This window comes from Pelophylax lessonae, assembly GCF_965119305.1.
Source record: "Pelophylax lessonae genome assembly, chromosome: 3".
Taxonomy (NCBI): Eukaryota; Metazoa; Chordata; class Amphibia; order Anura; family Ranidae; genus Pelophylax; species Pelophylax lessonae.
Genome location: NC_138770.1, coordinates 22,058,194 through 22,082,229, shown reverse-complemented (window position 1 = coordinate 22,082,229; position 24,036 = coordinate 22,058,194). Strand labels below are relative to the sequence as shown.

Genomic DNA, 24,036 nt, shown 5'->3' with positions numbered 1-24,036 from the left:
TGGTCTGAAATCTAGAAGGGGCAACATTCAAAATCCAGGGATCCCACACCTTAAGAAATTTGTCATGAGAATCAGAGGCTATAGCGGTCAGTTTTTCATTGATTAGGATATCATTCATACAATTTTTGACCACCTCAAAACGAAGCAACGGGGTCTTCCAGGAGCGGGCTATTGTCAATTTCGTAGCAGTAAACAAATGCTGGGCCAACTGGCGTTGCCTACGGGATAGGTCTGGTATAGGTTTGCATAAAAGCGCCTTTCAAAGTGACCTGAAAAATATTATGGAGCAAAGCACTGAAGGACAGTAAACTGGCTCTTTGTTTAGAAAGTTTGGAGACCCCTTGATCTAGAAGAACTCTACAATGAGCTCCAGAACTCTAATGCAAAGGCAAAAAATTGGGTGACCCTTGGACTGAAGAGTCCGAGCCTGGGAACAGAGAGTTTAAAGTTTCTCTTGGGGAAGAAAAACTCTGGCTTGAGCCGTGTTTAGGATGAGACTCAGATATTCCAAGTGATGAGTTGGTTCCAGTACTGAGATCTGAAGGTTCAGGACCAGTTAAACCTTCGCAATGCCAGGACAGTTCTAGCTATGCTGTCAGCCAGAATCTAAGCTAATGGAGGTGTTCCAGATGTCCCACAATGGGGATGCCCTGGGAGCACAGCAAGGCTAGCCCCGGGGGCCAGTGCCTTGGTGAACACTCAAAGTGCAAAAGAGAAGATGAAGCAGAAAAGATGAAGCAGAGAAGCTGAAGACTCACAGCAAAGTGGAAGAATTGCTTGTGGGCCAGAAAAAAAAAGGAACATTCAAGTATCCATCCTTGATGTCCAAAGTGTTTAGAAAGTCTCATTGATTATACAGGTATTGGCAGGAAGTGTTAGATAAGCGAAATTCTGTATATGATATGGTGCTGACTGTGGATCCAGTTCTATTTCTTCTGGGGTGCGTAGATTCTCCACAATTAGTCATGACCAGGTAGTGGCTATTATGAGATCACTTTTTTTACAGTGAGGGTATAAAGTATTTGATCCCCTGCTGATTTTGTACATTTGCCCACTGACAAAAAAATTATCAGTCTATATTTTAATAGTCGGTTTATTTTACCAGTGAGAGACAAAAAAACAACAAAAATGTCCAGAAAAACGCATTTCAAAAAGTTATAAATTGATTTGCATTTTAATGAGTGAAAACATGACTTGGTACTTGGTTGCAAAAGCCTTGTTTGCACACATCTCAGGAGGGATTTTGTCCCACTCGTCTTTGCAGATTCTATCCAAGTCATTAAGGTTCCAAGGCTGAGGTTTGATAACTCAAACCTTCAGCTCCCTCCATATATTTTCTATGGGATTAAGATCTGGAGACTGGCTAGGCCACTCCAGGACCTTAATGTGCTTCTTGAGCCACTTCTTTGTTGCCTTGGCCGTGTGTTTTGGGTCATTGTCATGCTAGAAATCCCATCATCCATGACCCATTTTCTATGCCTTGGCTGAGGGAAGGAGGTTCTCATTCAAGATTTGACGGTACATGGCCCCGTCCATTGTCCCTTTTGAGGCGATGATGTGTCCTGTCCCCTTTGCAGAAAAACACCCCCAAAGCATAATGTTTTCACCCCCATGTTTGACGGTGGGGATGGTGTTCTTGGGGTCATAGGCAGCATTACTCCTCCTCCAAACATGGTGAGTTGAGTTGATGCCAAAGAGTTTGATTTTGGTCTCATCTGACCACAACACTTTCACCCAGTTCTCCTCTGAATCATTCAGATGTTCATGAACAAACTTCAGACAGGCCTGTACATGTGCTTTCTTGAGCAGGGGGACGCTGCAGGATTTCAGGCTTTCACCACTTAGTGTTTTACCAATTGTTTTCTTGGTGACTATGGTCCCAGCTGCCTTGAGATCATTGACAAGATTCTCCTGTGTAGTTCTAGGCTGATTCCTCACGGTTCTCAGGATCATTGAAACTTCACGAGGTGAGATCATGCATGGAGCCCCAGACCGAGGGAGACTGACAGTTATTTTGTGTTTCTTCTATTTGTGAATAATCGCACCAACTGTTGTCATCCTCTCACCAAGCTGCTTGGCGATGGTCTTGCAGTCCACCCCAGCCTGGTGTAGGTCTAGAATCTTGTTCCTGACATCCTTGGACAGCTCTTTTTTTGGCCATGGTGGAGAGATTGGACTCTGATTGCTTCTGTGGACAGGGGTCTTTTATACAGGTAACAAGCTGAGATTAGGAGCACTCCCTTTAAGAGAGTGCTCCTAATCTTACCTCGTTACCTGTATAGAAGACACCTGGGAGCTGAAAATCTTGCTGATTCATAGGGGATCAAATACTTATTTCACTCAATAAAATGTAACTTAATTTATAACTTTTTTGAAATGTGTTTTTCTGGATATGTTTGTTGTTTTTCGGTCTCTCGTGTTAAAATAAACCGACCATTAAAATTATAGACTGGTCATTTCTTTGTCAGTGGGAAAATGTACAAAATCAGCAGGGGGTTAAATACTTTTTTCCCTCATTATAGCCAGTAAGCTTGATAGCCCCAAGTTAGGCTTCACTTAGTCCTCCTACCCTCGGAGACTGGATCTGGGAAATAGATAAACTAATGTTTGAGGCATATACTCATGCTCAATGTAATGCCTCCCGTAATTTTAAAAAAGAGTTGAAGAAATGGAAGGATGCATCACGTTCCAATTTAAATTTTAGTCCTAACTCTAATTTATAATAAAGGTTGGGTATGTTCTCTCTTATTGTTGGAGAGGGACAGATCAGGGACAGCCTGGTTTTCAGTGCCAGGTGACCTGGACTTTCCACAGAATGGACCGAATTGTCCCACAATGACACAATGTTGTGTTGTTGGGGACTGGAATGGAACTGGGCAAAAGAAGCTGTCTAGAACAGTGGTCTCCAAACTGCGGCCCAGGGGCCAGATTCCCTTTGCTTGCTTTTATCTGGCCCTTGGGAGGACGATTTCTCCCACTGACATCAATGATGGAGCGGAATTTCTCCCGATGACACCAGTGATGGGGCACAATTCCTCCCATTGGCACCAACAATGAGACCCACTGACTCTAAAAATGGGGCACAATCCTTCCCACTGACACCATCGATGGGGCACTACGTTACATTAACTGAGAATTGCATGGTGGCGCGACGCTGTACCGAAATAAAATTGATGTCCCTTTTCCCCACAAATAGAATGTTCTTTTGGTGGTATTTGATCACCTCTGCGGTTTTCATTTTTTTGTGCTATAAACAAAAGAAAGACGGATGATTTTGAAAAAAAATTATTTTTTTTACTTTCTGCTATAAACATCTAATAAAAAAATGTAAAAAAATCAAATTTCTTCATCAGTTTAGGCCAATATGTATTCTGCTACATATTTTTGATACAAAATATCCCAATACGTGTATATTGATCAGTTTGCCAGAAGTTATAGCGTCTAAAAACGGTGGGATATTTTTATGGAATTTTTATTTTTTTCACTTTTTCTCAATTTCGCGATCAGCGACTTATAGCTGGACTGTGACATTGCGGTGGACAAATCACACCGCTAACTGATACTTTTTTGGGGACCAGTGACACCAATACAGTGAAAAATATGTAAAAGAAATATGCACTGTCACTGTACTAATGACACTGACAGGGAAAGGGTTAACATCAGGGGGCGATCAAAGGGTTAAGTGTGTTCCTAGGGAGTGCTTACTCATTATGGGGGAGGTGCTTTTACTGTGGGAAGGCAGAGATCCGTGTTCCTGCCTAGCAGAAACACACAGGAAGCTCGGGTTGCCACCTTTTCTTCAAGCCAAACCCGAGCACTTTAGCCGCGCACAGCAACATTTTATTTTTAAGGAGGAACCCTGTGCACACTGATGTAAAGGGGAACTCTAACGTAAGGGGGTTTCTGCTCACCAAACCTCCCACTTACATCAGAGTTTCCAGCATTTCCCCTTTAATTTGGGTTCCCAAAGCCCCCCCCCCTTACATCAGAGTCCACAGAGCACCCCTTAAACCTTACCTTAGTGTACTCACTCACTCGGAGGCACGAGAGAGAAGGGAGAGAGGGCAGGGAATTCAGTCACAGACATTGGATGGTGAGCTCACTCTACCAAGGATGGAGGCTCAGGCATCAAAGCCTTTCATCCACTGTGTATCTGCCGGTTGCTGAGCTTCAAACTTCCAGCCCGCACATCCCTTTCCTGAGGCACAGAACACCAGGGAGGGGAGTGTGGGTGGGCAGACAGAGAGGTAGGGGTGGGAGAAAGAGGAGTACATAAAGCCCTTTCTTCTCTCCTGTCTGTGTATGGGGGTGGGGCCGGTGTGCACATTTATGCACTCAGGGGTTGTGGAACTTGGGGAGCCACAGTCCATTCTGAATATTGTGTCTGGATTTCAGGTGGCCTGAAACCCAATCACATAAATCAAAACCTGAACTGTCCAGGTGAATCCTAGAAAGGTGGCAACCCTAGGAAGCGCCAGCAAAGTGTAGTATCCTGTTTAAAGGGTTTTAATAGCAATGGATTAAAAACACTCACAAGAGGTAAAATATACAAGTGCTCATCTGGTGTCAGAGTCTGTGGATCCTCCTAGAACCACCCTGCAGGACCGCTGTCATCTGTTCCGGCTGCTGGGCAGAGAGATGGCTGGCTTGGGAGCCTGGAGGACCTCCAAGAAGCCACGCTAACCAGTGTGGAAGGCACAGGGAATGTGCCGTCACCGGAGGGATAGGAGGTACCAGACGAGAATAGAAGCAAGGCTTTCCTCTTGGTCTATATAGAGCCAGTCAAAAGGACAGCAGCCATAGGTGGTCCCATGCTATCCTTTATTGTACCCCCATAACCAAAGACCAGTGACATTTTATGAATTACCCTCTACCCTGATGATTGGTAGTTTTAGATATTTATTGCTGGCTGGACTATATATAAACTCTGTGCGCCAGTATCTCCTTCCTCCATTAGCAGAAACACAGGATCTCCATCTTCCCTACTAACAGAATGGAGATCTGCCTTGTTTACATCAGCAAACCACTGTTCTGCCTCTCTCGGGAACGATTGGCGCTGGACCCGCTGATTGGCTCTAGCTGTGTCCAGCGGAGCTGAGTGCCAGCAGCATGAGTTGACACCCAAGACCCGGAAATGCAGATGATGTAGAGGTACGTGATTCTGGCCGAATGGCCACCCTGCTGCAGTACATGTATGTGGGTGGCCCAAAAAAAAAGGCTCCCTGATAAAGAGAGAGGCTATGACCTGGTGGATTACATGCAGAACTCCTGGGCCCAGCTGAGGACATTTAGGACCTTAAGATTGAAGATGTGGTGGATGTCTCCTTTTGGTTTGGGAACTGTGGACAGAGAAGAACTCCTGGAACTCTTCTGGCCTTAGCTCAGTGAGATAGAGTTTGGAAGACTAATGTCATAGACAGGTTGCCAAAAAGTTTAGGGCTTTAGAAAGGGCCTCCAATGGCTGTCAATGTGGTGCCTTCTCCACTCTCCATCTCACTAATAAAACCCCAATGGATGACTCTCTATGAACTGATCACATTCCAATCACCGATCATCTAATCATTGGTAAAAAAGAAGACTCGGCACAGAATATTGTACGAAGAGTTTTTATTGTACAAGATCAGAATAAGCGATTACCACACAGTAATGATATGAATAAAATAAAGCTTAAATCTTTTATAATGTAATTAACAAATGTGTCAAATGTATTAATAATCATACATTGGTTGGACCAATAAAAAGCCGGCTACTTCAATAAATCTAAAGGAGCAAAAAAATTAAGCAACCAATCATCAGGTATGCATTCTTGACCGTGATGCGATTGAGGACCCTATAATCAATGCAAGGTCTCAACTCCCCCCCCCCCTTCTAAGAAGGTTCACCAGTGAAAGATAAATCCTGATTGGCTGCTGTGGGTTAATGCATGTTACAGTGAACTTTTTCCATCCAGTAGGTTAGATCTATATACAGTGGGTACGGAAAGTATTCAGACCCCCTTAAATTTTTCACTCTTTGTTATATAGCAGCCATTTGCTAAAATCATTTAGGTTCATTCTTCTTCCTCATGAATGTACACATAGCACCCCATACTGACAGAAAAACACAGAATTGTTGCAGATTTATTAAAAAAGAAAAACTGAAATATCACATGGTCCTAAGTATTCAGACCCTTTGCTGTGACACTCATATATTTAACTCAGGTGCTTTCCATTTCTTCTGATCATCCTTGAGATGGTTCTACACCTTCATTTGAGTCCAGCCGTGTTTGATTATACTGATTGGACTTGATTAGGAAAGCCACACACCTGTCTATATAAGACCTTCCAGATCACAATGCACGTCAGAGCAAATGAGAATCATGAGGTCAAAGGAACTGCCTGAAGAGCTCAGAGACAGAATTGTGGCAAGGCACAGATCTGGCCAAGGTTACAAAAAGATTTCTGCTGCACTTAAGGTTCCTAAGAGCACAGTGGCCTCCATAATCCTCAAATGGAAGACGTTTGGGACGACCAGAACCCTTCCTAGAGCTGGCCGTCCGGCCAAACTGAGCTATCGGGGGGAGAAGAGCCTTAGTGAGAGAGGTAAAGAAGAACCCAAAGATCACTGTGGCTGAGCTCCAGAGATGCAGTCAGGAGATGGGAGAAAGTTGTAGAAAGTCAACCATCACTGCAGCCCTCCACCAGTCGGGGCTTTATGGCAGAGTGGCCCGACGGAAGCCTCTCCTCAGTGTAAGACACATGAAAGCCCGCATGGAGTTTGCTAAAAAACACCTGAAGGACTCCAAGATGGTGAGAAATAAGATTCTCTGGTCTGATGAGACCAAAATAGAACTTTTTGGCCTTAATTCTAAGCGGTATGTGTGGAGAAAACCAGGCACTGCTCATCACCTTTCCAATACAGTCCCAACAGTGAAGCATGGTGGTGGCAGCATCATGCTGTGGGGGTGTTTTTCAGCTGCAGGGACAGGACGACTGGTTGCAATCGAGGGAAAGATTAATGCGGCCAAGTACAGGGATATCCTGGACAAAAACCTTCTCCAGAGTGCTCTGGACCTCAGACTGGGCCGAAGGTTTACCTTCCAACAAGACAATGACCCTAAGCACACAGCTAAAATAACGAAGGAGTGTTTTCACAACAACTCCGTGACTGTTCTTGAATAGCCCAGCCAGAGCCCTGACTTAAACCCAATTGAGCATCTCTGGAGAGACCTAAAAATGGCTGTCCACCAACGTTTACCATCCAACCTGACAGAACTGGAGAGGATCTGCAAGGAGGAATGGCAGAGGATCCCCAAATCCAGGTGTGAAAGACTTGTTGCATCTTTCCCAAAAAGACTCCTGGCTGTATTAGATCAAAAGGGGGCTTCTACTAAATACTGAGCAAAGGGTCTGAATACTTAGGACCATGTGATATTTCAGTTTTTCTTTTTTAATAAATCTGCAACAATGTCAACAATTCTGTGTTTTTCTGTCAGTATGGGGTGCTATGTGTACATTCATGAGGAAGAAGAATGAACCTAAATGATTTTAGCAAATGGCTGCAATATAACAAAGAGTGAAAAATTTAAGGGGGTCTGAATACTTTCCGTACCCACTGTACATATTTATAAGTAGAACACAAAAAGAATGTATTGTCAGAATTGTTTGTCTGCTGCCCCATGTATTGTCATGAATGCCCACTTGTTGCCCCCATGTATTACCAACAGGTGCGCACACCGTGGTGAAGAAGCACAATATTACGTGTGAAACGCGTTCACCTTTCTGTATCCCGTATTGACTGTCTGCAATAAATATCATCGCTATAACCTGTTGGAGTGCCACCATTTTCATTGGTTTTATGCCCCATATATTGTCAGGATTGCCCACTTATTATCCCATGTATTGTGCGGATTGCCCACCTGTTGCCCCATGTTTTGTCTTAATTGCCCACTTGTTGCCCCATGTATTGTCATGGTTTCCCGCCTGTTGCCTCATGTGGGGAGGGATCAGTAAAGGTAGACAGTTGACTCATGATTTTACCACCCCCTAAGCTTAAATGGCAGCCGGATGGGGCGGTACACATGGCACTGCAATTTGTGGCTGCTGCAAACCTCACACCCCTCGGTCACATTGGGCAATGCTATTCAACTGAATGGGGTTGTGCCGCAACAGCCCCGATGCATACAGTTGCGGTGTACTGGCGTGGGCTTTACAGGGTTAACATAAGGGCTCCCAGCTGCCTGCCAACCCCACAGCGGGTCAGAGGGCAATGCGGGTGTAAACCAACCCCGAGTGGACTGTGCTGGTTTCACATTTGTTTATGGACTAAACAGTTCCACCCGTTACAATCCAGCGTCCATTCCCCTAGTACTATTTCATTTATTTTTAAACATTTCCCGCACTCTGTTTAATATATTTTTATTAAGTTTTATACATGTTATACAGGCAGGAAAAAGAGGGTCTCCGAAAAAGAGGTTCAGTTAGACAATCCCTATACATCTTTAAACATATAGTGACACGAAGGTAAAGGCCTAACGGCTTGGTGTACATAAAAATTCAATACTTCAGGGATTGTTAAGCATATTAATCCAGTTGTTTGAACGGGGACTCTCAAAGAGAACAAAGAGGAAAGAACTGAAAAAAAATGAAATGGAGGAATGGAAGAGCAGAGAAAAAACAAGAGGGAAAGGAAAAAGGGGGGGGGGGGAAGGGCTCCCTTAGTGTTACACCAGCCTTGGCATTCTAACCTGGAGAGGCATCGACCATATACGAAGCGTATATTTTAGAGTGGGTAAATGTTAACCAACAAGACCAAATCTTACGTGCCAGGGATGCCTGACCACGAAGGTCCAAAGTCATGTCCTCCAAATAGTAAATACGGTCAACCGCGCGCAGCCATTGCGATATCGAGGGAACCGCTGACAGTTTCCAATATTTTGGAATTAATGCTTTAGCCGCATTTAAAAGGTGGGGGGTAATAGATTTACGATACTGTGCCGGGTGAAGTTTGGTGTCATGAAATAAAACCGACAGCGGATCCTTAGCGATAGGTAAACCCTGAATCTCTTCAATTAAAGATAGTACGATAGTCCAGAAAGGCCGGATCGCAGGGCAGAACCACCAAATATGTGCGTGCGTAGCTCTAAGCCCGCAACCTCTCCAACAATCAGCCGAGAGAGATGGCATCATCCTCTGCAGCCCGGCAGGGGAATAATGCCATCTAGTAAGAAACTTATAGTTGGCTTCTGCCGTCCGCGATGAGATTCCTGAACTATGAGACAATTGAAGAATAACCTCCTCCTGTGTCGGCGAAAGAGTACAGTTAAGATCTAATTCCCACTCTTTCAAAAAATATGGGGTGGAGCTGGGGCTTAATGCGTCTAAAGCTTTATAGAACTGTGATAGTAAGCCTTTACCTGGTTCAGAGCGTGCTAGAATTTGTTCGATCTGGTTCAGGGAGTGCATATGACGTAAGGGATGAGGGAGTGCTTTCACAAATTGCTGAAGTTGGTGATATTTCCAGCAATCCATAAATGTCTTTGGTGAAGCTTGGCATATCTTAGATAGTGGAAGTATTCCTTCCCTCCCTGTTATGTGATGCAAGAGCGTGGCGTTGGCCTGTGGGAGCCACCGGGAATATGAATGATCTTTATGACCAGCCGGAAAGAGACTATGACCTAAAATCGGCATAAGCGGTGAATTATATGAAATTTTATGGAGCTTATGAAGCCTGTCCCAGACACGGAGCACCGAACTGGTTAAAGGCGAAATAGTGTCAGCAAGACTTCTAGCCACCGGCGGTATCCAAAGTTGGGTGTATAACGAGGTGTTTGCCAACTTCTGCTCCAGCTGGACCCAGAGCTTTTCATCTGTATAAAATTTCCAGTCGGCTATCCGCACCAAGGAGACGGCGGTCAAATATCTCCCAAAATCAGGCACCGCCAACCCCCCTCGGTTTTTGCCCCGCGAGAGTAGCGAGAGCGCCAGCCGGGGCTGTGAGCGGCGCCAGACATATGCTCTAACCAGAGAATTTAAGATCTTAACAAAATTGACAGGCGTATTAAACGGAAGCATTTGAAACATGAAGAGCACCCTGGGCAGCACATTCATCTTGACAACGTTCACCCTCCCTATCCAAGAGGTGGCTAAATGATGCCAATTTGCAAAGTTAACTCTAATTGTGTTAAGTAAGGAGATATAATTGGCCCATGCTAGATCCTCAACCTGGGCAGTAATATGTATCCCTAAATATTTCCCGCACTCTGAACATGAAATAGGACGCTCGCCCCCATATGAACTTTCTGGTTTCTAAGAAATAAACCTTTGTTTGGAAAACATTTCCCGCACTCGTAACAATAAAAAGGGCACTCACCTGTGTGTAAGTAGGTGCTCTTTCTTACTTAAACATTTCCAGCACTCTGCACAAGATTAGAGACGCTCGCCTGTATGAACTTTCCGGTGTCTAACAAGTAAACATTTGAACGCAAAACATTTCCCGCACTCTGAACATAAATAGGGAAGCTCACCTGTGTGTATTCCCTAAAGGCTAAGAAGGTTTCCTTTATTATTAAAACATTTCCCGCACTCTGAACATGAATATGGAGGCTTAACTGTGTGTATTCTCTGCTGGTTAAGAAGGTTTCCTTTATGATTAAAACATTTCCCACACTCTGAAAATTAACAGGGAAGCTCACCCCTGTGCATTTTCTGATGGCTAAGAAGGTTTCCTTTATGATTAAAACCTTTCCCACATTCTGAACATGAATATGGAAGCTCCCCTGTGTGTATTCTCTGATGCCTAAGAAGATTTCCTTTCTCATTAAAATGTTTCCCACACTCCGAACATGAATAGGGACGCTCACCTGTGTGTATTCTCTGATGGCTAAGAAGGTTTCCTTTATCCTTAAAACATTTCCCACACTCTGAACATGAATAGGGATGCTCACCTGTGTGTATTCTCTGATGGCTAAGAAGCTTTTCTTTACGATTAAAACATTTCCCGCACTCTGAACATGAATAGGGACGCTCACCTGTGTGTATTCTCTGATGGCAAAGAAGGTTTCCTTTATCATTAAAACATTTCCCGCACTCTGAACATGAATAGGGATGCTCACCTGTGTGTATTCTCTGGTGATGAAGAAGGTTACCTTTTTGGCTAAAACATTTCCCGCACTCTGAACATGAAAAAGGTCGCTCCCCTGTGTGAATTTTCTGGTGCCTAAGAAGGTTTCCTTTGTGCCTAAAACATTTCCCACACTCCGAACATGAATAGGGAACCTCCCCTGTGTGTATTTTCTGATGGCTAAGAAGGCTTCTTTTTTTACTAAAACATTTCCCGCACTCTGAACATGAATAGGGAAGCTCACCTGTGTGTATTCTCTGATGGATAAGAAGGCTTCCTTTCTCATTAAAACATTTCCCAAACTCTGAACATGAATAGGGACGCTCCCCTGTGTGTATTCTCTGGTGCTGAAGAAGGTATCTTTTTTTACTAAAACATTTCCCGCACTCTGAACATGACAATGGATTCTCTCCAGTATGAACCCCTTTATGGTATAAAGAAGATTCCCTGAGATGAGATGGTTTCCAGCACCCATCGGCACTGTCAGATATTAGAGGACTATGTGAAGTATCAGGAGATTCCAATGATCTCCTCCAATGGTGAGGTCTGTCATGTATATTATGAGGAACGGGATTTACTTCTGGAGAAGATGCCATGTCATTATCTTCTGTAGTCACATCTTCCTCCGATGTCCTTCTATTCCCACCACAGAGTCCGTCTGTCAGAAGACAAGAAAAATTACCAAGAGTTTTCCACACTCATATACACTGCTCAACACTTTATAATCAGAGTATAGCATCAAGTCAGGGAAACTCCTGGGATATTCATCTGCTCAGTCAAGTAGCAGAGGGGGTTGCTACCAACAGGTGCACTAGATGGGCAACAATGAGACGACCTCCAAAACAGGAATGGTTTTACAGGTGGAGGCCACTGACATTTTCCCTACTCATCTTTTCTGAGTGTTTTTTTCTTTTAAATCAGAAAAAGTTTTATTATAAAGAAAGAAAAGTCCATTCCATTCGGTACACAATATTTCCGCTTTGTACAGTCATAGACACAGCGATCGTAACCTTCATATATAGTCACTCCTGCATGTTTCCATTCCCCACCTCCACTGACTCCACCCACTCCCCCAACATCTCACTGACTCCACCCACTCCCCCAACATCTCACTGACTCCACCCACTCCCCCAACATCTCCTTGGCCTGCGCCTTATCCCATTCCCTCCTGTTTATTCATTCCTAGGACTCAGCTTTTTTTTTTTTAAATCATTTTTATTGATTTTTAAACATAGAAGTAAAAATAACACAAAAATAACAGACAAGAAACAAACAAGGCAACCAAAACAACTCCCCATCCCCCCAACCTCAGTGCAATGCTCATGTACTACAATACTTATAGGAAAATGCAAAAGTAGAACCTCCCAGGAGAACCTCAACACGGCAGTGTCTCCCCCACACCGACTCTCACCCAGGTCCATACCCCAACCTCCCCCACCCTCTCACCACTGCTTGTTGTCTGCTAGGCATAGACTTCATTTGTTACCTCCCTAAGTATCAGGGGACCTACATATACTGCGGCGGTCAGCCCCTCACAGGCAAAGTGACGTACCAGTACGTCACTAGCCTGTGAGGCTCTGGGGAGCGAGCACGCACGCGCGCCGCCAGAGGCGTGCTCCCGTGCGGTCACGGACCCCCCCACGCATGTGCCCGGCGGACCCGATGTCCGCCGGGCACTCACGATTGTCCGTGACAGCGGGAGAAAGGCAGGCGGCTGATGTAAATAAACCACCTGTCATTCTCCCCTGTGTAGGAACAGTGATCATACAGTTCTACTATGTAGGACCGTTGATCACGCCCCTAGGGACACACACCACGCCTCCCTCTCAAAAAAAGTTAACCCCTTCACTACCAGTGTCATTTTACAGTAATAGAGCATATGTATAGCACTGATTACTGTAGTAATGTCACTGGTAACCCAAAAAGTGTCAAAAATGTCAGTCAAGGGTCCGATCTGTCCGCCGCAATGTCGCAGTCCCGCAAAAAAAAAAAAAAAAAAAAAAAATCGCAGATCGCCGCCATTACGCGTTAAAAAAAAACACAACAAAAATGACAAAAATCTTTCCCTTTGTTAGTAAACGCGATAACTTTTGCGCAAACCAATCAAAATACGCTTTTTGTGATTTTTTTTTACCAAACATATGTAGCATAAAACAAATTGGCCGAAAATGTTAAAAAATTTTGATTTTGACATTTTTTTGGGGAATTTCATATAAAAAAATGTGAAAAATATTGTTATTTTTGCAAAATTGACACTCTTTTTTTGTTTATAGCGCATGATCAAAAAAAAAAAAAAAAAATCGCACAGGTGATCAAACACCACCAAAAGAAAGCTCCATTTGTGGGAAAAAAAGGATGTCAAATTTGTTTAGGTACAGCGTTGCACGACCGCGCAATTGTCCGTTAAAGTCACGCAGTGCCGAATCGCAAAATACCCCCTGGTCAGGAAGGGGGTAAAATCTTCCGGGGCTTAAGTGGTTAAACTACACTATGGTCACCCTGACATGGCAGAGTTCGGTCACCCTGACATGGCAGAGTCAGATCACATTAAACTACACTACGGTCAGCCTGACATGGCAGAGTCAGATCACATTAAACTACACTACGGTCAGCCTGACATGGCAGAGTCATGTTACCCTAAACTACACTACGGTCACCCTGACACTTTTACTATCCCTACAAAAACTAGATTTTTGAATCTAACTATAGTGGTATATAGTACCCCAACTACACTGCATATCCCTTTCCTCACACTAATAATTGCAAAATGACACTGGAGCTTTACAAGCAGCAGGAATTACAGAAATGCTTCCACTTTATTCCACAGCATCTGTATTACAGTGCTAGAGGTTTGGCAGGCTATGTTATATACTGGGGGGCGTATTCACTCCTGATTGGCCTCTGGACCCCCCTAATCACTCCAATCTGCTTTTACTGATGTTTCTGGGCCAATCACTTGCTTTTAAAGCCCAGTTCCTGTCCCATTGCATTTTGGGCGGTTCTGGTGGCCGAATTCCAAACTTTTACCGCAAAAAGTTCGGAATTCGGCCAAATTTCGAACAGCCAATGTTCGGGTCAAACCGATGGTCGACCGGAAATGTTTGATTATCCCTAATCCTGACTACTGTTGCTAAGGACACAGGATGCTGAGTTTAGTGAGGCTGGCTAGCCCGAGTTTGCTTACTTGCTTACAGAAGAAGAATGGCAGGAGAGCCCGAATGTAAAGTGTACAGTGATGTTTCAAGTTTCATCTTTGTTGCTAGGGACCAAGCCCTATTTCCAATACCCCTTTCCCTTCTATCCTAGCAAAAGGAATAGGGAAATACAATTACCACTGCTGAGTGGTTCCACTAAAGAGGGCCAACCCTCCAACTTTAAAGAAGAAGAGACCCTTGCTAAAGGAGGACTCTAGTGATACTATAACTGTGCTAAAAAGGAGATCCTTTGGGCCATCGGGCCAGGATCATGTGCCACCTCAAGTTAAAAGGACACTCTGTGGAGTAGTTAGGCCATCGGGCTGAAGAGGAAAATTCTTTGCAAAGAGACTCTTTTTACAAAGATGCCTTGTGAAGATACTATTGGGCCAATGGGCCAGTAATGGAACTGTGTTGGGTTGCTACCCAGGGAGAATGGGTAGTGGCCTGAGGTCTCTTTGGTGGGGGGTATCCTAGTGTCAGAGGCCCCTGAAGAGACTGTTAACACCCACAAGTCAGACAGGTTGCTAAGGCTCCAGCAAATACCTTGTCCTTAAGAAGACATGTAGCCTCAGTGCTACAGGTGTGAGGGACAATATGACCATCAGTCGGATGGACTCCACATGTCTTTGAGAACTTGTGGGCGTGGCTGAAATGGAAGAAGAGTCAGTGCCCGGATGCTAAAGGAACTGTGTCTGTTTCAGTCACTCATTATGGCTAGACCTGTACAGGAGTGGAGCTGAACGCCTAGTCAAGCCTACTGGAAGTGATATCTGCCAGGATGTGTAGCTAGGGATCTTGGGTGAGAAGGTCGCCTCTGAAGAGAGGGCATTCTCACTACATTAGGTAGAATGTTTTTACTATGCAAATGTTGGAAGTGCTAACCTTTAATTCTTCCTTTAAAGGCTTGCACGGGATGTCCGGGTCTGGCAAGGCCCTCCATTTTTGAAAAGTGAATGTTATAGTTAGCTAGGTTGACATGTTACCCACTCAAGCAGAGTTTTGTTTGATGGGGGGTGCATTAAGTTGTTTTGTGAATATTTGTGCAGAATATCTATATTTTTCTACATAATTTATTGTATGTACATTTGTTATCCCCCCCCTTTTCCAGGTTTGTGTGATACTCCATTTATTTTTGTAGGAAATTTTTGTAGGGGGGAGGCTGCCCCAGAGCCAGAGAGGACTTGGCTCATTTGGTGGGGGGGGTGGATGTAGCACCCTCCTAGTCAGGTGCTACAGATTGAGTATAGTTTTTGGCTCTGTCTGCCTATCAGAGAAGCATCAGGTAAATTCTATATTGCACTCTGCTTATCAGGGAGCAGGATCTGTGAGTTAGGTCTGCTCAGTGTGCCCAGTGTGTGATTCATCTGGTCTAAGGGAGTGTCCCCAGCTGATCCAATTGGGAGGCACAATGGATGCTGGAGGAAACCTGGTCAATAACACACAGGCTTTTGATACAGCCCCAGGGATTGGCACAGATGGGTTGTCTCGGTGAATTGTGGGGCAGGGTATAAAAAGCCAACGGCACATGAGGTAGAGGTCTTTTGGCGGGAAGCAAAGTCCCAGAAGGAGGGTGGCGGCTGCCTCCTCTTCTGCAGCAGTTGGTGATGGTCACAGGCAGTCAGCCTGGTGAACCAGTGGAGAGGAGCTGAACCCAGAGGTCCAGGAGAGCTGACTGGAGGAGTCACTACGAGAATCTGGAAAAACTGTATCATGAGTGCAGAGGATCTTGCCCAGGGGTCTGCCCAGGAAGGGGACCCATCTGGAGTGTATAGTCAGTGGACGGGTGTCAGCTAGTACAGAGAAAGGGGGTGCTGGGGGATTACCTTGAAGAGAAACATCACTAGGAACACTTACCTCAGCTTCATTCAAGTGGCAGGCCTTGCAGCATTATCAAACTAGAAGTCCTATGAATTGTGAATAGTTAGACAATTGGAGTATCCCACTCATCCCTTCTCCCATCCCAATGTGAAATAAAACCACAAACCTTAGGTGAGTATCTTTGCGACAGGTGAGTATCTTTGCGACTGGTGAGTATCTTAGTGACTGGTTAGTATATTAGCGACTGGTGAGTACCCCAGGTTCAGTACCAGGGGAGTTAGAGGTAGAGTAGGTAAGGAATAGCAGGTCGTTAATATTATCCCCATAGAGTAGTGGGTAATAATGTCCGACAGGATTGGGGATGCCACTCAGTGCACTTCTTGCGCCATATATGCGTCCCTTGATGAACCAATCGAGGGCGAATACTGCTGTGCAAGATGTAAGCGACTTGTTGCTCTGGAAGCCCAGATCCTGGATCTAGAGAACACAGTGGCAACACTGCGTAGCATCAACAACCTGGAAAGGAGCTTGGACATTACCCATCAGGCGCTGGCAGGGGCCAGCATAGAGGAGGGAGGAGAAGAGGTGACGCAGGCATCAGTGGTAGGCAGTTGGGTTACCGTTAGGAAGGGTAGAGGGATGAGTGTCAGGGAGGCCAGTCCTGAGTTGATAGACCCTAACAAATTTGCCACGTTGCAGGTTGAGGGGGATATCAGCTCAGGTGTGGCAGTGCTGGAGCAGGGGCCCTCCCCCAGCTGCCAGGGGAGGGGCGGCTCCAGTAAGAAGGGGGGCCGTGACTCAGGAAAGGTTAGACAGGTTGTGGTAGTTGGGGACTCAATTATCAAGAGGACAGAGAGGGCAATCTGTAAAAAAGATCTCGGTAGCCCAACAGTTTGTTGTTTACCGGGCGTCCGAGTTCGGCATATCGCAGATCTGGCAGACAGATTGATGTGCGGGGCTGGGGATGACCCAGCGGTCATGGTGCATGTGGGCACTAATGACAAAGTTAAAAGGTAGGTGGAGGATCCTAAAGAACGATTTCAGGGACTTAGGTAATAGACTGAGGAATAGGACCTCCAAGGTGGTTTTCTCTGAAATACTGCCTGTACCTCGAGCCACACAGGAGAGGCAGAAGGAGATTAGGGAACTTAACAAGTGGCTGAGGAATTGGTGTAGGAAGGAGGGGTTTGGGTTCCTGGAGAACTGGGCTGACTTCTCAGTCAGCTACCGGCTCTTTAATAAGGATGGGCTGCACCTTAATGGGGACGGTACAGCTCTTTTGGGGAGAAAGATGGCCACCAAGTTGGAGGGGCTTTTAAACTAGGAGACGGGGGGGGGGGGAGGGCTCAGAAGTAGAAGTCAGTGAGGAGGGAGCAAAGGACTGAAGGCTATTGTAGGGTCAGCAGCGACAGTAGGTCCACAACGTCAATTGGCAGGTCTGTGCGGGAAAATCTCAGACCAAACAGGAATAAACATAACCGCCAATCACGTTTAACTTCCGTAAAACTAAGAGGGGTATATGCTAATACCAGGAGCCTAGCTAATAAAATGGATGAGTTGGAAATGTTAGTACATGAGAATGACATAGACCTTGTGGGAATAACAGAGACTTGGTTCGACCCCTCACATGACTGGCTGGCCAATATTCAAGGGTATTCGGTGTACCGGAAGGACAGGGTAGGAAAAAGAGGGGGAGGGGTATGTCTCTATGTCAAGAACAATGTAAAGGTGATAGAGAGGAGTGACATTACGGATGGGATGAGCATGGATTTAGAATCTGTGTGGGTAGAACTCCATAGGGAAGGAGAAAAGGGAAAAGTAATTGTGGGGGTTTGCTATAGGCCACCTAACCAAGAGGAGGAGGTAGAGCTAGAATTTTTAGCACTAATGGGTAAAATGGCAAAATTGGGATCAGTCATTATATTGGGGGACTTCAATTATCCTGACATTGACTGGGATGAGGGGACTGCACACTCACAGAAGGCCCGTCTATTCACGGAAACCTTACAGGATAATTACATGTCACAGTTGGTGGATTCTCCTACTAGAGAAAACGCAATCTTGGATCTATTGATCACTAATGACCCAGACCTAATCTCGGAGGTAGGAGTCCAGGACTAAGGACTACCTGGGCTCTAGCGATCACAGGATGATCCCATTTAGTATAAATAACAATATAACAAGGCAAGAGGGGAACATAAGAACCCTAAATTTCAGAAGGGCAAACTTTCCAAAATTGTGCTCATTGATGGAAAGGGTAAACTGGGACCGAACCCTGGGATCCCTGACCACAGAGGAAAAATGGGAATGCTTTAGGAACATATTAAGCAAAGGCATCCTGCAGTGCATTCCTATGGGAAATAAATTTAGAAGAGACAAAGCCAAACCTGGCTGGCTAAACCGTAGCGTTAAAAAACTTATTAGGGGAAAAAAATTGGCCTTCAGGAAATATAAATCAGAAGGCACAGTATCGGCTTTCGAGCAATACAAGGAGGCAAATAAGAAAAGTAAACAAGAAATCAGGATGGCTAAAATCAACTTTGAGAGACAAATAGCGGAGGATAGTAAAAAAAACCCAAAGAAATTCTTTAAATATATCAACAGCAAAAAAACTTGGGCAGAGCACATTGCACACATAATTAACGATGATGGGAGGATGGTTACAGAGGACACTGAAAAAGCAACCGTGTTGAATGCTTTTTTCTCGTCAGTCTTTACACAGGAAAAGGAGGGGTACACTGACCATGACTGTATGGGGTGCACTGACCATGACTGTATGGGGTACACTGACCATGACTGTATGGTTAGTAGTAATACACAGGACTTGCCACTATGGCTAACAGAGGGTGAAATCAGGGAAAGGCTGGACAAACTTAACACAAACAAATCACCAGGTCCGGATGGCGTACATTCGAGAGTACTCAAGGAACTCAGTAAGGTTATATCCAGACCACTGTTCCTGATCTTTGCTGACAGTATTATGACAGGAGATGTACCAGGGGATTGGAGGAAGGCAAACGTGATTCCGATATTCAAAAAGGGCCAGAGGCATATACCGGGAAATTATAGGCCTGTCAGTCTGACATCAGTAGTATGTAAACTTCTGGAGGGGATGGTAAGGGACTATATTGTAGAGTATGCTAAAGACAACATCATCAGCAGTAATCAGCACGGGTTTACAAATGGGCGTTCTTGTCAAACCAATCTGCTAACATTCTACGAGGAGGTGAGCTGTGAGCTGGATAGGGGCAGACCAGTGGATGTGGTGTACTTGGATTTCGCTAAGGCGTTTGATACAGTTCCCCACAAGCGCTTAATTTATAAAATAAGGTCTGCAGGTAGTATCAACAGCAGGGTTTGCTCTTTGATACAGAACTGGCTAAAAAGGCGTGTCCAAAGGGCGGTAATAAACAGCGCATACTCAGACTGGTCTGAGGTAGTAAGCGGGGTGCCCCAGGGCTCAGTTCTGGGACCAACCTTGTTCAATTTATTCATAAACAGCATTGAGGACGGGATCAGTAGTTCTATATCAGTTTTTGCAGATGACACAAAATTGGCCAGGGCAATAACTGCACAGCATGAAGCAGATATCCTACAGAATGACCTGGACAAAATAACGGAGTGGGCAACGACATGGCAAATGAGGTTTAATGTGGAGAAGTGTAAGGTTTTGCACTTGGGGACAAAAAACATAAAAACACAATACACATTAGGAGGGGAACCCTTGGGGGAATAAAAAATGGAGAAAGATCTGGGAGTCTTGGTTGATGATAGATTAGGCAATAGCATGCAATGTCAAGCGGCAGCTGCCAAGGCCAGCAGAATATTAGCATGCGTAAAGAAAGGGATGTATTCCAGAGATAAGTCTATAATCCTTCCACTTTATAAAACTCTGGTCCGACCGCATCTGGAGTATTCTGTCCAGTTCTGGCCGCCAGTCCTCAGGAGGGATGTGTTGGAGCTGGAGAGAGTCCAGAAAAGGGCAACTAACCTGATTAGGGGATTGGAGGACCTTAACTTTGAAGAGCGGCTGCAATCGCTCGATTTATTCTCCCTGGAGAAGAGACGCCTTAGGGGGGACATGATAGCAATTTATAAATATCTCAATGGGGATCTCAGCTTACAAAAAAAGCTGTTCATTCGAAGGGATTGCATGAGGACTCGAGGGCATACAAATTAGATGAGAAGCGTTTTAACCTCAGGCAACGTGGGGGGCTCTTTACTGTTAGTGCTACAAGATTGTGGAATTCTCTACCACAAGAGGTGGTTTCTGCGGGTAGTATGGTGGCTTTCAAAAGTCTCTTAGACTTACATCTCCAGGATCAGGACATTAAGGGCTATGTGAGATGATTACAGCCACACACACATACACAGGTTGAACTGGATGGACTATTGTCTTTATTCAACCTCACCTACTATGTAACTATGTAACTACCCCTAGACTGATCATTGACTGAGCCAAGAACATAAAGTGTTAAGATTTCTGCACATTCTGCAAGCAGTTGCTATGGGTAACCCAAGGGAATCCTTGAAGTGTGAAAATTCAGCAGTCCTCTAGGGGGCAGTGCTACACCTTATATACAATTCTTCATTTATTCAAGAAGTCTGCCGGGCTGGGGGGGGGGGGGGGGGGGGAGGGAAATCGGGGGCCCGTCCCTTGGCTCTTTCCAACCACAACCCCACATAGGCACACGCTCATTCATCCGGCTCCTTGCTGGTGAGCGTCTTAGCATTTTTTTTGCCATCTCTTAGTAAATTGAGGCCTCTCTCTGTGGGATTGCCCCCTTCTCTTTCCCTCTCTCATATTCTTTGCTTGCCTGACTTTCCTTCCTTCCTCTCTCATACCATCTTTGCCTCTCCTCTTTATCTCCATTCTCTTCATACCCCCCCCCCTGCCCCCTACTACTTAGGGCAACACCATGCTAAATTGGATCTCCCAGATCTATTCTGCCCCTGTCGCCCAGGTTAAGGTGAACGGTATCTTATCGGACTACTTCACTATTACGAGTGGGACAAGACAGGGGTGCCCCCTGTCACCCTTACTCTTCGCATTATCACTAGAAACCTTTTTATGTAGAATACGCCTCCACCCGGATATCTCAGGCATGACCTAGCAGAAAATATCAGCGTATCCAGACGAAATGTTATTTTCCCTCATAAATCCCATAATTTCTCTACCGAATCTTCTTCACGAGTTTGAGGTATATGGCACTCTGTCCAATCTAAATATCAACTTTACTAAATCTGAAGCTATGGGAGTAGGCTTATCAAACCCCCTCCTCCACCATCTGTGATTGATTTTTAGGCTAAAATGGATGAACTCAGCACTGAAATACCTGGGCACTCTCATACCACCCAAATTTTCACCCATCTTCACGCTCAACTATCTCCCCCTCCTAAACAAAGTCCACATTCTATAAGATAAATTGAATTCTGGCCTCCATTCATGGTTTGGAAGATGCAACGTTATTAACCACTTAAGCCCCAGCCCTATTTCGGACACTTTTTGTTCACGCGTTAAAACCAGTATTTTTTCCTAGAAAACTACATAGAACCCCCAAACATTATATATATTTTTTTAGCAAAGACTCTGGAGAATAAAATGTCGGTCATTGTAATATTTTTTATCACGCGGTATTTGCGCAGCGGTCTTTAAAGCGCCATTTTTTTGGAAAATTTTTGAAAAATCACATTTCACTAATTTTAAAAAATACTAAACAGTAAAGTTAGCCCATTTTTTTTGTATATTGTGAAAGAACATGTCATGCCGAGTAAATAGATACCCAACATGTCACGGTTTAAAATTGCGCCCCCCCCGTGGGATCGCGACAAACTACGGTCAATAGAGATCTCAATCTGCGATGCTTTAAATTTATTTAACGGTTACCAGTTTTGAGTTAGAGTGTAGCTCTTTTTTTTAAATTATTGCTCACGCTCTGGCGATCGCGGCGATACCTCACATGTGTGGTTTGAACAGCGATTTCATTTGCGGCTCGACTTCCGTATACGTTTATTTGTGCGCGAGCTAACGGTGACGGGGGCGGCTAAATTTTTTTTTTTTTTTTTTCCCCCATTTATTTTTTTAACTTTATTAAAGTTTTAAAAAAAAAAAAATCTGATCACTTTTATTGCTGTCACAAGCAATGTAAACATCCCTTGTGACAGCAATATGTGTGACAGGTACACTTTATGGAGGGATCGAGGGTCTAAAAGACCCCAAACCCCTCCACTACACTTCCCTGTATGCAAAACGCCGAAAACGGCGTTTTTGCATACAGCCGTTTTTCAAATTTGCCGCCTTTTGCAGCACAGTAACCCGGACGTGACGTCATGGACGCCGCCTCCGGGTTACGTCATCGGAGACCCGATCGATGCCGTTTCCGGCATTCATCGGGACTCCATCCAGCCGGCGGACGTGCCGGCTGGGTGCTCGGGGCTCCTGGTGGGACGGGAGCCCCGAGCAAAGCCACGGGTACCGATCGAGCAGCTCCCGAGCCGCATCGGTCGGTACCGACGGAAAGCCAACCGTCGGCTCTAAACCACGGTACCGGGATGGTGCCTCTAGCTAGAGGCATCATCCCGGTACACTACCGCAAAGTTTACTGACGTAGCCCTACGTTAGTATGCGGTAAGTGGTTAAAATATGCATACTCCCTAAGTTCCTATACCTCTTTCAAGCACTTCCGATATTCATCTCTTCACAATACTTTAAACAAGATGACACCCTACTAGTGGATTTTATCTGGGCACATAAGCGACCTAGGCTATGTAGGAGACTACTCTTACTTCCTAAACGACTAGGTGGAACGAACGATATACCAAAACCTGGGGTCAATGGAATATATTTGTCCTCTCTGATGAAGGCTGCTCTTTAATTGAGGGAGGCACTACTAAAGAGACCTCATGTTGAGTTTGGGGGAGCTCTAAAATATTGGTGGAAAGTATTGCTGATGTAGGGCCATAGCTTTACCAATGCTAACCTTCCTACACCCCCCCCCCCTTCCACACCTCCTTACCCCTTCCCCCCTCATCCCACCTACTTATCCTCTGCTGCCTTTCTCTAGGTTTCTTTTACTTCCCTCTCTCTTTCCACTACTTATTCGCTTTACTCCTTCCTTCTTCTTCTATACGTTATGCGAAACTGGAACAGACAACTCCGGGTACTTTCTAGTCCTGCATAACTCCTCCCATTAGAGGAATTGTAGAACACCTCTTATTCTACTACTGATGTAGATCTCAAATGTATAAATTATTTGTCTTCAATGTTGTAATACACTGTCTCAGCATATGTTCTATAAGGAATGTTACTGTTTATTATGCCTGGAAGTTGTCTTTTATATAAATAAAAGAATTGAAAAAAAAAAAAAGATATCTGACATGGATCAATGATACAACCTTACCCAACCAAACATCACTAAGTAATAATGCTATCGAAATGATGACAATTTTATTGTTTGGAATATGATGTTATATTAAGGATTGGAGATGGATCTTTCATGTGGTGTACAGTATCTCCTCATTTGTTGGGAACATGGTATTATATTGAGGAATGGCGATGGACCTTTCATATGGTGTACTTTATCTTCTCCTCAATTGTTGGGAAAATTACGTTATATTGAGGATTGGAGATGGACCTTTCATATGGTGTACTGTATCTCCTCCTCGTTTGTTTGGAACAAGACATTAGACTCAGGCATGGGGCAGAAGACCCAAAACTCATAACCTAGGTGCCTATATCATGCACATTTTATTTGCCAGCCGAATCCCAGAATCTCCATAAATCCAGTCTATAGACATAAATTGTGTCTGCAGCACAGAGAAGGAAGATTATCCGAGAGAAATACAGGAATACAGGATGGGGAACACAGCTCAGGAAAGTGACCAGGGTATTACAGGCTGATATCACACAGTTCCCGCCCTA

General features: G+C 44.7%; 3 protein-coding genes across 3 annotated transcripts in view; 1 reads left to right on the top strand and 2 right to left on the bottom strand.

The window, feature by feature from the left end:
- Nucleotides 1-24,036, top strand: part of LOC309550245 (uncharacterized protein) — a gene marked incomplete at its 3' end in the record, with an annotated part of 2,091,994 nt that overhangs the window by 588,361 nt on the left and 1,479,597 nt on the right.
- LOC309548867 (uncharacterized protein) overlaps nt 1-24,036 on the bottom strand; it is a gene marked incomplete at both ends in the record, with an annotated part of 400,016 nt that overhangs the window by 249,719 nt on the left and 126,261 nt on the right.
- LOC309548868 (uncharacterized protein) overlaps nt 10,656-24,036 on the bottom strand; it is a gene marked incomplete at both ends in the record, with an annotated part of 132,483 nt that continues 119,102 nt past the window's right edge. Inside the window, one exon of the mRNA XM_082248799.1 lies at nt 10,656-11,432. Coding sequence (XP_082104925.1) covers nt 10,656-11,432 — 777 coding nt within the window. The remainder of the gene's footprint in view (nt 11,433-24,036) is intronic.